This window comes from Pseudophryne corroboree, chromosome 5 (genome assembly GCF_028390025.1).
Source record: "Pseudophryne corroboree isolate aPseCor3 chromosome 5, aPseCor3.hap2, whole genome shotgun sequence".
In the NCBI taxonomy this organism is placed as follows: Eukaryota; Metazoa; Chordata; class Amphibia; order Anura; family Myobatrachidae; genus Pseudophryne; species Pseudophryne corroboree.
Genome location: NC_086448.1, coordinates 101,909,024 through 101,925,443, shown reverse-complemented (window position 1 = coordinate 101,925,443; position 16,420 = coordinate 101,909,024). Strand labels below are relative to the sequence as shown.

The window sequence follows — 16,420 nt, the reverse complement described above, 5'->3', positions numbered from 1 at the left end:
TCACACCACGCAACATATTTTCGCCAAATGCGGTGATAATGTTTTGCGGTTACATCCTTCCTGGCTTTGATCAGGGTAGGGATGACTTCATCTGGAATGCCTTTTTCCTTCAGGATCCGGTGTTCAACCGCCATGCCGTCAAACGCAGCCGCGGTAAGTATTGGAACAGACAAGGCCCCTGCTGGAGCAGGTCCTTTCTTAGAGGTAGAGGCCACGGGTCTTCCGTGAGCATCTCTTGAAGTTCCGGGTACCAAGTCCTTCTTGGCCAATCCGGAACCACGAGTATAGTTCTTACTCCTCTCCTTCTTATGATTCTCAGTACTTTTGGTATGAGAGGCAGAGGAGGGAACACATACACTGACTGGTACACCCACGGTGTTACCAGAGCGTCCACCGCTATTGCCTGAGGGTCCCTTGACCTGGCGCAATACCTGTCTAGTTTTTTGTTTAGACGGGACGCCATCATGAACACTGCTGACAGTACTATCACATGATTTTCCGCCCAGCGAAGAATCCTTGCAGCTTCTGCCATTGCCCTCCTGCTTCTCGTGTCGCCCTGTCTGTTTACGTGGGCGACTGACGTGATGTTGTCCGATTGGACTAATACCGATTGGATCAATATTCGCTTGACTTAGGGTATTGTAAATGGCCCTTAGTTCCAGAATGTTTATATGAAGAGATGTTTCCATGCTTGACCACAAGCCCTGGAAATTTCTTCCCTGTGTGACTGCTCCCCAGCCTCTCAGGCTGGCATCCGTGGCCACTAGGATCCAATCCTGAATGCCAAATCTGCGGCCCTCTAGTAGATGAGCACTCTGCAGCCACCACAGAAGAGACACCCTTGTCCTTGGCGACAGGGTTATCCGCTGATGCATCTGAAGATGCGATCCGGACCATTTGTCCAGTAGATCCCACTGAAACGTTCTTGCATGGAATCTTCCGAATGGAATCGCTTCGTAAGAAGCCACCATTTTTCCCAGGACCCTCGTGCACTGATGCACTGACACCTGGCCTGGTTTTAGGAGGTTCCTGACTAGCTCGGATAACTCCCTGGCCTTCTCCTCCGGGAGAAACACCTTCTTCTGGACTGTTTCCAGAATCATTCCTAGGAACAGTAGACGTGTCGTTGGAATCAGCTGCGATTTTGGAATATTTAGGATCCACCCGTGCTGACGTAACACTACCTGAGATAGTGCTACTCCGACTTCTAACTGTTCCCTGGACCTTGCCCTTATCAGGAGATCGTCCAAGTAAGGGATAATTAAGATGCCTTTTCTTCGAAGAAGAATCATCATTTCGGCCATTACCTTGGTAAAGACCCGAGGTGCCGTGGACAACCCAAACGGCAGCGTCTGAAACTGATAATGACAGTTTTGTACTACAAACCTGAGGTACCCTTGGTGAGAAGGGTAGATTGGGACGTGGAGATAAGCATCTTTGATGTCCAGAGACACCATATAGTCCCCTTCTTCCAGGTTCGCTATCACTGCTCTGAGTGACTCCATCTTGAATTTGAACCTTTTTATGTAAGTGTTCAAGGATTTCAGATTTAAAATTGGTCTCACCGAGCCGTCCGGCTTCGGTACCACAAGCAGCGTGGAATAATACCCCTTTCCTTGTTGTAGGAGGGGTACCTTGATTATCACCTGCTGGGAATACAGCTTGTGAATGGCTTCCAAAACTGCCTCCCTGTCGGAGGGAGACTTTGGTAGAGCAGACTTCAGGAACCGGCGAGGGGGAAACGCCTCGAATTCCAGTTTGTACCCCTGCGATACTACCTGTAGAATCCAGGGGTCCACTTGCGAGTGAGCCCACTGCGCGTTGAAATTCTTGAGACGGGCCCCCACCGTCTCTGAGTCTGCTTGTAAAGCCCCAGCGTCATGCTGAAGACTTGGCAGAAGCAGGGGAGGGCTTCTGCTCCTGGGAAGCGGCTGCATGGTGCAGTCTTTTTCCTCTTCCTCTGCCCCGGGGCAGAAATGAGTGGCCTTTTGCTCGCTTGTACTTATGGGAACGAAAGGACTGAGTTTGAAAAGACGGTGTCTTTTTCTGCTGATGTGAGGTGACCTGGGGTAAAAAGGTGGACTTTCCAGCCGTTGCCGTGGCTACCAGGTCCGATAGACCAGCCCCAAATAACTCCTCCCCTTTATACGGCAATACTTCCATATGTCGTTTGGAATCCGCATCCCCTGACCACTGTCGCGTCCATAATGCTCTTCTGGCAGAAATGGACATAGCACTTACTCTTGATGCCAGGGTGCAAATATCCCTCTGTGCATCATGCATATATAGTAATGCATCCTTCAAATGCTCTATAGTTAACAATATATTGTCCCTGTCCAGGGTATCAATATTTTCAGTCAGGGAATCCGACCACGCGACTCCAGCACTGCACATCCAGGCTGAAGCGATAGCTGGTCGCAGTATAACACCAGTATGTGTGTATATACTTTTTAGGATATTTTCCAGCCTTCTATCAGCTGGTTCTTTGAGGGTGGCCGTATCAGGAGACGGTAACGCTACTTGTTTAGATAAACGTGTGAGCGCTTTATCTACCCTAGGGGGTGTTTCCCAACGCGCCCTAACCTCTGGCGGGAAAGGGTATAGTGCCAATAATTTATTAGAAATTAGCAGTTTTTTGTCGGGGGAAACCCACGCTTTATCACACACCTCATTTAATTCATCTGACTCAGGAAAAACTATTGGTAGTTTTTTCACACCCCACATAATACCCTTCTTTGTGGTACTTGTAGTGTCAGAAATGTTCAATGCCTCCTTCATTGCCGTGATCATGTAACGTGTGGCCCTACTGGACATTACGTTTGTCTCCTCACCGTCGACACTAGACTCAGTATCTGTGTCTGGGTCTGTGTCGACCCACTGAGGTAACGGGCGTTTTAGGGCCCCTGACGGTGTCTGAGACGCCTGGACAGGCACTAATTGATTTGCCGGCTGTCTCATGTCGTCAACAGTTTTTTGCAAAGTGCTGACATTGTCACGTAATTCTTTAAATACGATCATCCAGTCAGGTGTCGACTCCCTAGGGGGTGACATCACTAACCCAGGCAATTGCTCCGCCTCCACATCATTTTCCTCCTCATACATGTCGACACACACGTACCGACACACAGCACACACACCGGGAATGCTCTGATAGAGGACAGGACCCCACCAGCCCTTTGGAGAGACAGAGGGAGAGTTTGCCAGCACACACCAAGCGCTATATATATATATATATATATATATACAGGGATAACCTTATATAAGTGTTACTCCCTTTTATAGCTGCTGTTTTTATTATTAGCTGCCAATAGTGCCCCCCCTTCTCTTTTTTACCCTGATTCTGTAGCAGGTCTGCAGGGGAGAGTCAGGGAGCCGTCCTTCCAGCGAAGCTGTGAGGGAAAATGGCGCTTGTGTGCTGAGGAGATAGGCTCCGCCCCTTCACGACGTCCTTATCTCCCGCTCTTTTCTGGAAAAATGGCAGGGGTTAAATACATCCATATAGCCCAGGAGCTATATGTGATGTATTTCTTTTTGCCAACCTAAGGTATATCTGTTATATTGCGTCTCAGGGCGCTCCCCCCCCAGCGCCCTGCACCCTCAGTGACCGGAGTGTGAAGTGTGCTGAGAGCAATGGCGCACAGCTGCAGTGCTGTGCGCTACCTTAGTTGAAGACAGGACCGTCTTCTGCCGCCGTTTTCACCGGACCTCTTCGCTCTTCTGGCTCTGTAAGGGGGCCGGCGGCGCGGCTCCGGGACCCATCCAGGCTCAACCTGTGATCGTCCCTCTGGAGCTAATGTCCAGTAGCCTAAGAAGCCCAATCCACTCTGCACGCAGGTGAGTTCGTCCCACGATGCAGTGAGCCTGTTGCCAGCAGGACTCACTGAAAATAAAAAACCTAAAATAAACTTTTATTCTAAGCAGCTCAGGAGAGCCACCTAGCCTGCACCCTTCTCGTTCGGGCACAAAAATCTAACTGAGGCTTGGAGGAGGGTCATAGGGGGAGGAGCCAGTGCACACCACCTGATCCTAAAGCTTTTATTCTTGTGCCCTGTCTCCTGCGGAGCCGCTATTCCCCATGGTCCTTACGGAGTCCCAGCATCCACTAGGACGTCAGAGAAATAATTTAAAAAATAAGTTGTAATGAACAAACAAACAAAAAAATCAATCAATCAATCAGCCTGCTGTGTCACCACCCAGCAAGTGCCACCCCTAGGCATGTGCCTCAAGTGACTAGTGGGAAATCCATCACTGGCCCCTACCTCTTTCTAGAGATACCTCTCTCGACTGCAGTTTTACCTTTTATGCCCAATAGTAGTAGCTTAGTTCATTTTCTGACTGATAGTGGTGCCCATGTCACATTGCACTGCCGCCAGTACACATGTCACACAGTGCCCCAAGTTCACATTATGCCACACAAGGCTTAGCAGGCAATTCTAGAATCCTAGTAGACAACTTTGTGATCTGGGTGCAGTTGAGTCAGGCCCCGGGGAGGGGGGGGGCTAAACCTCTAAGCCACTAAGCCACCATAGTAATGGCACCCCCTGACCCACTATAGCTGCACCCATGATGAAAAAGAATTTTTTTCTACTTCAGGGTCCATAGGCATCCACAGGGATGACTTTTCGGTATGCAGGTGGAGACCAGAGCAGGCACCAAAAGGTTAAGCTTTTTGAAGCTCCTAAGATGCACTGGTCTCTCTCCCCTCATACCCTGCCCACAGCTCAGGCTCTTCAGTTTTTGTTTGGTGCCAGCAGGAGCTGGTCACCATTTAATAGTGGGTCTGCTTTACACAGGCCAAGCTTTTATTTTTATGTGTAATTTTCTTTCAGTGTATTTCACTTTGGGTAGGCAGAGGTAGGCAGTCCTTTGGATGCCAACACTGCTGTTCAATCACCCCCACTGGAGCCGCAACTCCAGCCACGGTGAGGAACTTTTGGCAGGGAACCTATACATCCTTTGCTAGCAGGGCACACAGGGGACCCCAGGACAAGCCTCCGCATTTGGGGGTCTGTCACCAGCAATCGCACCTTTTATGGTCGTTGGACCCAGGCAGAAAGGGGTCTCCCAATCAACGTCCTGGAAGTTCGGGCGGTTTACAGAGCCCTCATTCTGGCACAGGACCTTCTTCAAGGTTATCCTGTCCAAGGTGGTCAGACAACCCCACAGCAGTGGCTTATCTCAGTCATCAAGGAGGCACTCGCAGTGCCTTAACAATGGCAGAAGTGACACAGATTCTTGCCAGTGCAGAAAGCCATCTCTGCAGTCTTCATCCCGGGAGTCCTCAACTGAGAATCAGACTTCCTCAGTCGCCAGGATGTCCATGACACTATGATCCTCTGGTGTTTTGGATTTCTAGACTCCTGGACATTCTCCAGGTGGGCCTTGACGTGGGCCTCCGCCTTACTTCTCTTAAGGTACAAGTCTCACCTCTGTCTGTCTGGTTCCAGAGAAGAATTGCTCAATTGCCAGATGTGCGTACCTTCCTTCAGGGTGTACTCCAGATTCAACCTCCCTTTGTCCCTCTAGTGGCTCCTTGGGATTTTTCGTTGGTTCTTCGTGCTTTGCAACACCATTTTAACCACTGGACTATATTGACCTCAAATGGTTAACCACGAAGACTCTTTTTCTTCTGGCAAATCGCCTCGGCATGCAGGGTGTCCAACTTTGGAGTCGTCTTATGCAGCTCTTCGTTTTTTATTTTTAATCATGTCAGAGTAGTCCTACAGACCAAACAGGACTACCTCCCCAAGGTGGTATCCAGCTTCCATCTCAACGAGGAAATTGTTGCTTTGGCCTTCCATACACTAGGTCTTTCCGTTGGGGAGGCCTCTTTAGATGCGGTCCGTGCTTTTCGAATCTTTGTGGACCGTACTAGTTCCATCAGGAAAATGAATTAACTCTTTGGGCCTTATTCAGCTTCAGTTACAAAATTGCAAATCAGGCGATTATCGGCAGACTGCGCATGCACTGCAAAATGCATTACGCATGCACGAAGGCTGATTTGTGATCGAAATTTAGTGAAATGCGCTCGCAATTTGATCGACAGGTAGTGACCGTTTGTGGGGTGTGGTTGGAAAAACGTAGGACATGTATCTGACGTCAGTTGCAATGGATTGCAATTAAAAACATGGCGCCGGTGCAACTGCATTCTCATTATTTTGAGTAACCCTGGGCCAACCGCAGTTGTTGATGGTTCTTGATTTATGCGTATGCATCGCAATTCCACAACTGCATAAGCAATTATGCAATTGCACCGATGGGCGTCTTTTACCTTTCTGGGTGGCTCTTCACATGTGATTTTTAGCAGAAGCAGGATTGAGAAATTTCTGTCTCAATAGCGGTCCAGGCTGAATTAGGCCCTTTGTCCTCTATGGATTCCACAAGTGTGACTGGCCAGCTAACAAACAATCTCTGGCTCGTTGGCTTTGCATGTCCATCTCACAGGCTTTCACACAAGCTGACCTTTCCGGTTCTGTTTGCAGTCTCTGCTCATTCTACTCGATCTGTGGGACCTTCATGGGCAGCCGTCAAGGCGCGTCTACTGAACAACTATGCAAGGCAGCCACGTGGTCTTCTGCCTACATGTTTCTTCTGGTTCTATGCCTTTGATACGTTTGCCTCTCATGATGCATCTTTTGGCCGCAATGTTCTTTCAGCTTAAGAGCATTCCCTCCCTATTTCAACTGCTTTGGAACATCCCCAAGGTCTTCCCTATAGATGTCTATGGACCCTGCAAAAGAAAATAAGAGAGTTATGGTTTAAAACTTACCTTTGTTAACTCTTTTTCTTCGAGTTCCATAGGATTCACAGGGCACCCACCCTGACGCACCTAGCTTCAATGGGTTTCTCTTCTTGGTCACCAGTTACCGTCTCTGTTTTTGACAGCGTGTTTTCTGTGTGTGCCATCCTTCCTTCTCTCCTCTCCAGCTCCTGCTTTGGGCTTGTTAACTAAAACTGAAGAACTTGAGCTTTGGGCGAGGTATGAGGGGAGAGGGTCCAGTGCATCTTGGGAGCTTGAAAAAGTTTAACTGTTCGGTGCCTGTCCTGGTCTCCACCAGCATACCCCAAGGTCATCCCTGTGGATCCTATGGACGTCAAAGAAAAAAGTTAATGAAGGTAAGTTTTACCATAACGCTTGTTCTTATCAATGATGATTAGGAGAAGGGTTTCTCTAACCTGAAATTACATATTAGCTAAATGATGGTAACAATGGAAGACCGGTCTGGGTAGTGACACTGTGTTTTGTATTTCCAGGTGAGAAATGGCAGCTCCCCAGATTCTCCACTGATTGGCACATACTGCGGAAATAATATTCCTAATCCAGTATTTCCAAAAAATAATATTCTTCGGCTGTTTTTCAAATCTGACATTATAATGAATGAAAAGGGCTATGACATTACATGGACTTCGTCTCCATCTGGTAAGGAACCATTAAAACAGCCTTTACTGAGAATGTCACACATTGGGGAATGCATCTTCTATGACCCTTGAATGCCCGGCAGCTGCACAGTGCTGCATGCTTGTGATAATGAGGCACAAGGAAAAGAGGCTGCGCTCTATCCAATAGGGCTCTGCCACTAAATCTCTGAATTTGGGGTTTGTTATACTAGGTCACCTGTGACCATGTTGACATGAATATGCTTCTGTTGCATGTACCTGTTGTGTCTTCTGCAGGATGTGGGGGCACGGTGTTTGGAGACCATGGTTCATTTACCAGCCCTGAGTATCCCGGCAGCTACAGCAACAACACAGAGTGTGAATGGACAATAGTGGCCCCTCTGGGGAGAGCAGTTACAATACACATTACTGACTTTAGCATTGATGATTCAGGAGACTGCGAGAGTAACTATCTCAGCATATACAATGGGACCCTCCCTACTTCGCCATTAATTAGAAAGATTTGCGGATTGGTAAGTGTACTCTTTATAGGACATCTGTCTTTTCTGCAGCCTTTACTTGTACTGTAGGCATGACTGCCATCTTGTAGCCATTATACACTGCTCAAAGAAATAAAGGGAACACTAAAATAACACATCCTAGATCTGAATGAATAAAATATTCTTATTAAATACTTTGTTCTTTACATAGTTGAATGTGCTGACAACAAAATCACACAAAAATTATCAATGGAAATCAAATTTATTAACCCGTGGAGGTCTGGATTTGGAGTCACACTCAAAATGAAAGTGGAAAAACACACTACAGGCTGATGCAACTTTGATGTAATGTCCTTAAAACAAGTCAAAATGAGGCTCAGTAGTGTGTGTGGCCTCCACGTGCCTGTATGACCTCCCTACAACCCACACAAGTGGCTCAGGTAGTGCAGCTCATCCAGGATGGCACATCAATGCGAGCTGTCGCAAGAAGGTTTGCCGTGTCTGTCAGCGTAGTGTCCAGAGTATGGAGGTGCTAACAGGAGACAGGCCAGTACATCAGGAGATGTGGAGGAGGCCGTAGGAGGGCAACAGCCCAGCAGCAGGACCGCTACCTCCGCCTTTGTGCAAGGAGGAACAGGAGGAGCACTGCCAGAGCCCTGCAAAATGACCTCCAGCAAGCCACAAATATGCATGTGTCTACTCAAACGATCAGAAACAGACTCCATGACAGAGCCGGATTAAGGAGGGGGGGGGGGGGGGGGGGCGGGGGATACGTACCCCGGGCCCCCCTTTCCAAAAGGGCCCCCTGCCACACCGCAGATCGGATCTCTCTTCCGATCTGCGGTGCTGTGCTCCCCGGCTCCTGTCCTCACTGCAGCAGCTGCGCACAGACAGGACAGCTGAGCTGAGCGACAGCTCAGCTGTCCAATAATGTATCAATGAAACAGCCTGCGTGCCCAGCCCATCTGTCCTGTCTGTGCGCCCGCTGCTGCAGAGGGGACGGGAGTGCAGGGCAGGAGGTCCGCCGTGTGCTGCTTGGGGAGGCAAATATATATATGTGTATATATATATATATATATATATATATATATTCTGACTTCTCTATTAGGGGCCCCACTCTCTTAAGTGCCCGGGGCCCCCATGGTCTTAATCCGGCTCTGCTCCATGAGGGTGGTATGAGGGCCCGACGTCCACAGGTAGGGGTTGTGCTTACAGCCCAACACCGTGCAGGACGTTTGGCATTTGCCAGAGAACACCAAGATTGCCAAATTCACCACTGGCGCTCTGTGCTCTACACAGATGAAAGCAGGTTCTCACTGAGCACATGTGACAGACGTGACAGAGTCTGGAGACACCAAGCCAGCATGACCGGTTTGGCAGTGGGTCAGTAATGGTGTGGGGTGGCATTTCTTTGGGGGGCCGCACAGCACTTCATGTGCTCGCCAGAGGTAGCCTGACTGCCATTAGGTACCAAGATGAGATCCTCAGACCCCTTGTGAGACCATATGCTGATGCGGTTGGCCCTGGGTTCCTCCTAATGCAAGACCATGCTAGACCTCATGTGGCTGGAGTGTGTCAGCAGTTCCTGCAAGACGAAGGCATTGATGCTATGGACTGGCCCGCCCGTTCCCCACACCTGAATCCAATTGAGCACATCTGGGACACCATGTCTCGCTCCATCCACCAACGCCACGTTGCACCACAGACTGTCCAGGAGTTGGCGGATGCTTTAGTCCAGGTCTGGGAGGAGATCCCTCAGGAGACCATCAGCCACCTCATCAGGAGCATGCCTAGGCATTGTAGGGAGGTCATACAGACACGTGGAGGCCACACACACTACTGAGCCTCATTTTGACTTGTTTTAAGGACATTACATCAAAGTTGGATCAGACTGTAGTGTGTTTTTCCACTTTAATTTTGAGTGACTCCAAATCCAGACCTCCATGGGTTAATACATTTGATTTCCATTGATAATTTGTGTGTGATTTTGTTGTCAGCACATTCAACTATCTAAAGAACAAAGTATTTAATAAGAATATTTCATTCATTCAGATCTAGGATGTGTTATTTTAATGTTCCCTTTATTTTTTTGAGCAGTGTATATATTATTGAATGAATGTATCAATTTTACTCATTTTACTGTATATAGGGCCTAATTCCTATTTGTACGGTGTTGCACAGCCGCAGGGAAGCAGCTGTACAATACCGTACAACTAATATGCTAATGTAGCAGGAGCGCCTGGAGGAGATAGACGCCTCCTGCCAACTTCTGCAATCTGATTGCTGTGTCCGAAGACTCAGCATCGGATCACCAGCTTACTCGGAATGACATCAGCTTGCTGAACTGCTCAGCTGGGGCCAAGAGGTCTGTGCCCGACCGAAGACGCAGACACTGATTTCGTTTTGTAGGACAGTCCCCGTCGCCGCCTCAGCTCCACCCCCCAAACGCAGCAGCATATCAGTCGTGCTGTGGCTAAGGGGGGACTGCGAGCGAACTAAAGTGTGCGCAGTACAGATCCTGTGTATGCGCTGTTCTCTAATAATCAGAGATGTAAGCAAACAAACCATTGGCTTTGCATACATCTCTGAATGAGGCCCATAATCCCTTCTGCCTGTATCTATCCCACCACCAGCTACTCAATCTATACATATGCTTTTTTCCAGCTACAATACTGAATCGGGCGTTACCGCTAGTGGTATAGGTCTGGAAACCCTGTAATATTTGATGTTTGTTGAACACAATGATGGGTAACAGGAGGGCCCCTGAGGCTAAATTACGGGCCCCCAGCTCCTTCATGCTTTAATCTCCAATATGTTTATCATAATTTGTTACACTTTTTTAAATGCTATCATGTTATTACAGCTAGCCTAGGTGTCTCCTTTTATTAAATGTACCAGTAAAGGGACCCACCCAGGTCTCCTCTGTGTCAGCCCGCTGCTCCGTTCTGCCACCTTCTCTGCCCGCTGCTCTGTACCACAACGCCCAACTGCTAGGTCCAGCGCTGCATCCCCTAAAATCACCCTCCTCCACCACAGAACATTGGTGGTCATTCCGAGTTGTTCGCTAGTTGTTTTTGCTCTTAGCGCAGCCTTTAGTAAACAAAGCGGCACTTCTGCGCATGCGGAAGCAGCTCAATGCGCACGCGCAATGTACTTTCACAACAGCCGAAGTAGTTTCACACAAGGTCTCGCAAAGCTTTTCAGTCGCACTTCTGGCTGCAGAGTGATTGACATGAAGTGGGTGTTTCTGGGCGGTAACTGATCGTTTTTTGGGAGTGTGTGGAAAAACACAGGCCTGTCAGATAAAAAACGCAGGCGTGCCTGGGGAAAAGGAGGCGTGGCTGGCTGAACGCAGGGCGTGTTCGTGACATCAAAACAGGAACTAAATAGTCTGAAGTGATCGCAAGCTAGGAGTAGGTCTGGAGCTGCTCAGAAACTGTACAATCTTTTTTTTGTTGCTGCGCTGCGATCCTTTCGTACGCACTTCTGCTAAGCTAAAATACACTCCCAGAGGGCAGCGGCTTAGCATTTGCACGGCTGCTAAAAGCAGCTAGCGAGCGAACAACTCGGAATGAGGGCCATTGTGTGAGAGTTGCTGCTGTGCGACATGTGCTTATATGTTTAACTCTTCATTAATGTTACAGAAATTACAAAGTAACGGCTTTCTATTTTACTTCTGTTTTCTAGGAGGGAAACATTGCTCCAGTCACTGTCACGTCTCATCAGGTGCTCGTCAGGCTCCATGCGGACTATGCTATAATACGATCCTATGTCAGAGTGACCTGGAGCTCCTGAAACAGGGAAATGCTATTTGTAGACATTTAAATGAAAATCCTGGACAAACATTCCATATTACATCATTCCTGTAAAAGTATATGTATTGCACAGCTATCCATTCTCTTATATTAAAGCAGAGCTATTATCGGAACATAAAGTTTTTATGTTGAATATAATGAAACTTAAGTTATAGCCTTAAGCCCTCAGTTAATTGATTTGCAAATTGTTGTTATTCCTTTTTTTCTGCTGCCTAATAGTTGCAGAAGAACATTCATCAGATTATTTGCAGCACGAAGAGTCATCTGTTCTGTAGAATTCAGCAACATATACTGGAAGACTAAAGAAGAAAAGGGGTGCCATTAAATAGTTGTGTAATAGTGGTCCCCCTCTTTTACTATATCTTATATGGTCATTTCTTGCATTTTGTACATATTACATTGCTATAACTATAGATATAGAATGTAGCAGCTATCTGTATAGAACAACCATTGACGAGAATCACAATAAAACAGCATAAACCTGGATGAAATCACTTATTATGCGTCGTATTGTTTGTCCTTTGCCAAAATATCACTATAAAAGTCACTATACAGTCAGAGAAAGTTCAATTATCTTTTATTCCAGTTTATTAAAAAAGAATTGCATCATGCTGGCACATTTCTGGGTGACAAAGAATTTCCGAAAATCATTTTAAATTAAGGATTTTTTTAATCATCGTTTTAAAGTTTGGAAATACGAATATATTTGTAATAGCATGAAAGACTGTAGCAATAATGTATATGTAGTTCTAGTTTTCCTAACGATGTGTACACTGGATAAAGGAAAATTGTTATACATATGAAAATAGAGTAATAAAATGAATTAATGTAACTGATGTGCCCGGTTTCAACCAGGCAAAGGTTTGCTACGTGGAACATTTTACCCATTTTCACCCCCTTAGGAGCTGAAAAAACCCTGCTTAGTAGGTGACTGCAAATAACTGTCACAGTTTCCAGACAACCCAGCAGGTGCAAAGGGAGAGTTCACTAACTGTCACATTTCCAGAGCACAATGGTGGTACATTGTAAATGGCAGGCAGATGTTTTGCCACATAGCTCCGAGACGAAGCAACCAATTAAAAATGCCAATAAAATTCTGCACATACAGTATACAGGCCAAGAGCTATAATTTGGTATATATGGCATCATAGAAATAAGTCACTCATAAATGCTAGTGTATGGACTTGCAGAATATTGGGGTCCCTTAACGTGGTCTGCAAGCTTAAATGTTTTAATTAAAATATGACAAGACCCCCTCTGTTTTTTTTCTAGATACACACAGATCTGCAGTACATTATTGTTAGTGCCTACAGACATAAAGCACAAAAACAGATGCCCTTATTTATGACATAAGACTTACCTCTTTCTGAATATAAAATTAACTTGTACATAAAATAACTACTAGAATTATTCTTATTTCAAATAGAAACGTAAAAAAAAAAAGAGTTTTGATGCAGTATAATCTGTCAGTCACCGGGAAGCAAAGTGAATCCTAAATGAAGACATCAAATGGTTCTCTTACCATGGAGTGCCTACTGGGGTTCCCAACTTAAGATGGCCTGCAACTTTCGGTCTGCTTCAGCTCTCTGCATCCCACGTCTGACATAAGAATGTTTAGTGGAAATGAGCCCACGAGAAAACACACACACACACACACACACACACACACACACACACACACACACACACACACACACACACACACACACACACACCGAAAAGGGGGCGTGGCTTCACGGGAGGGCCCCGTTTTCGTCAGTGAGGGGGCATGCCCAGCGCTCTGTGAGCTGCTGGCATGCCCCCAGGGGCTGATTATGAGTCCGGGGGGCACAGGGTACTTGAGAAAGGGGAGCCCTATCTCATTGCTGTGGGGTTGGGGGCGTGGCCTAATCGCGGGACGCGATGCCACGCCCCCTTATGCAAATTCCGGGTTTTTTTTTTTGGTTTTTTTTTATGGGATTATGAATCCTCAGCTAGGGCTAAATCCAGAGGAGGTGGTCGCTCCCCCCTACACACCCGCACAGGCAGAAGAAAGCAGGGAGACTGCTGCCTCCCTGCAACACCACAGACCTGCCAATACGCAGCAGCGTGTGCCGACTGTAGCACAATGTTGTTGCTGGCAGGGCGGGGAGCTTCTGAGCTGGGACAGAGCTACTCCAGCCGGGGGGCCCCCTAAAACTGTGGGGCCAACGGTACGTACCGCCTGCCCCCCCCCCCCCTTAATCCGGCTCTGCTGCTGGAACCCCCCCCTTAATCCGTACCCCCTGATGCCCCCTCTCCCTCTGTCTCCACTATTCACCGCTGCTCTGCTAAGCAGAACAGCGAGTAGTAGTACAGGAGCTTTCCAACTGCCCCCCCCCCCTTCACCGTGGGACACTGCGACCCGCGGGTGGGACAGCGGGACAGACCCCAAAAAATGGGACTGTCCCGCGAAAATTGGGACATTTGGGAGGTATGGGGGTGTGTGAGGGGGTATGCCATACTTGACCCCCACATCAGCATACTCAGCAGGGTCTCTCTGGTGCGGAGGAGCGTCACTTTCTGGTACACTCCACGCTTCTTAGCTGTAGTTTTGTGGGTCACCAGCCGCTGTGCACTTTCCGTACTGCCTCTGTTATCTCCAGCCCCGGCAACCCCACCGCTAGCTGCAGCGCTGCCACCCGCAGTGAGGTGCGCCCAGCTCCTTCACACACTTTAGCCGGCGGGTAGCGCTGCAGAAGTCCGCGCTGCTTGCAGGCTCTGACCCCTCCTCCCTCCAGCAGCAGCGTCTCCTGGGAGCTAACCAGTCACTCCCAGTCTCCCCTTACCACAGTGCCTGGCAGCTGCGCGAGGTCTGCGGTGTGTGACTGAGGAGGGGGGGAGTGATGCGGACGGGCAGAGGAAGCAGGACTACAGCCTAAGAGAGTCAGCCATGCCAAGTCTCCACCAGCAGCAGATCCCAACAGGTTGGAGTGGAACAGCAGCAGCCAGCAGCAGTGACTCTGGTAACACACATCTGTCTGTCACCACTGTTCTGTCCCTAATACCAATCTCTCCCATGCCCTGTGTTCTGTCATGTCCCTGTCACCCCTGGCCTTGACCTGCCACCCTTATCCTGGCCCTTTCACCCTTATCCTGGCCCTTTCACCCTTATCCTGGCCCTGTCACCCTTATGCTGGCCCTGCTACCCCTATCCTGGCCCTGTCACCCCTGTGCTTGCCCTGTCAACCCTATACTGGCCCTGTCACCCCTGTCCTGGTCCTGCCGCCCCTACACTGACTGTCACCCCTATCCTGTCCCTGTCATTTCTATCCTGGCCCCGTCGCCTGTGTCCTGGCCCCGTCACCCCTGTCCTGGCCCCGTCACCCCTGTTCTGACCCTGTCACCCCTGTCCTGGCCCAGTCAACCCTGTTCTGACCCTGTCACCCCTGTCGTGGCCCTGTTACTGCATACCCTCCAACTACCTTTTTGGCAGGTACAGTACCCGCAGCACCTCCAGACCTCTCCCCAATGCACCACACCTCCGCACCTTCCCCTCCACCACATGCGGCACTCCACCCCTCCCCCACATGCTGTGCCTCCAGACCCCCTACACCACCCGCGGCTCCCACTCCTCCGCCCCTTCACCACCCCCAGCAATCTCCAGGCCCCCTCCACCATTCACCCCCCTTATATGTCTCCCCCACACCTGCCCCCCTCCACCTGCAGCATCTGCAGACACCCTCCTCCATCCGCGGTCCCCCCCTCACCCACCCCTCCCCCACCAATGGCACCCCCGCACCTGCCCCTCCACCACCTGCAGCACCTCCGGACCTCCTTCCCCATCCGCCGCAACACCCGTACCTGCCCCTCCCCTACCCATGGCGCCTGCGGACCCCTACCCCACCAGTGGCACTTCCGCCCCTTCCCATCCCACAGCACCTCCGGAACCCTTCACCCATCTGCAACATCCCCACACCTGCCCCTCCCCCACCCATGGCACCCCTGCCCCTCCCCCACCTGCAGTGCCTCCGGACCCCTCCCCCATCTGCATCCCCCACTCCTCTGCCCCTCCCCCACCCGCAGCACCTCCCAACCCTTCCCCATCCGGGCCCCACCCCCACTTCCGCCCCCCCCTCCATCCGCAGCATCTACAGACACCATCCGCAGTACCCCCCGCACCCGCTACATTCTGTACATTGTGGCCTGCAGGTGCTGTTCACGCCGTCGCAAGGGGCTGCGCCTCCTTCACCATCGCACACCCTTTCATTGTGCAATATTTAACCACTAACAAAGGAATGCAGGTGATACTCCATATAACACAAATATTGAACCCCAGAAAGGCATGCAAGGGTTAAGGGGGCGTAGCCCCTTGCGACGGTGTGAAGAGCGCCCGGAGGGCGCGATGAAGCACCTAGTAATAAAAAATCTACAAGTCCAGCCATAGCATTTGCTGCTCTGCAACTCTTCTTTTTATTTAAAAGTCCCCATTATAAACTCGTGCAACCCTGTATTTGGGGTTTCCTCCCATAATTGGGACCGCAGAGCAGTTGCACTTAAGCTCTTATCTCTTATCCTGTTACACAGCAGTAAAGGCTCAACTGAAGCCCAAGATTCACACTGGCAACCACTGCTGAGCCCACATTTCCTGGTAATGCCATCCACATCCATTTATTCATTCGGAACAGGGATCAAGATAGCCTGTCACCTAGGGCAAAGACTCATCACGGTGCCAATCCACCCCTTCCCCATTCCAGTGTATAGTAGTCA

General features: G+C 49.3%; 1 protein-coding gene across 1 annotated transcript in view; it reads left to right on the top strand.

Moving 5' to 3' along the window:
* CUBN (cubilin) overlaps positions 1–12,186 on the top strand; it is a 729,033-nt gene extending 716,847 nt beyond the window's left edge. The window contains exons 64-66 of the mRNA XM_063921523.1: positions 7,255–7,420; positions 7,675–7,910; positions 11,565–12,186. Of these exons, the coding sequence (XP_063777593.1) occupies positions 7,255–7,420; positions 7,675–7,910; positions 11,565–11,672 (510 nt within the window). The 3' untranslated portion in view covers positions 11,673–12,186. The remainder of the gene's footprint in view (positions 1–7,254; positions 7,421–7,674; positions 7,911–11,564) is intronic.
* Positions 12,187–16,420: the final 4,234 nt, after the last annotated feature.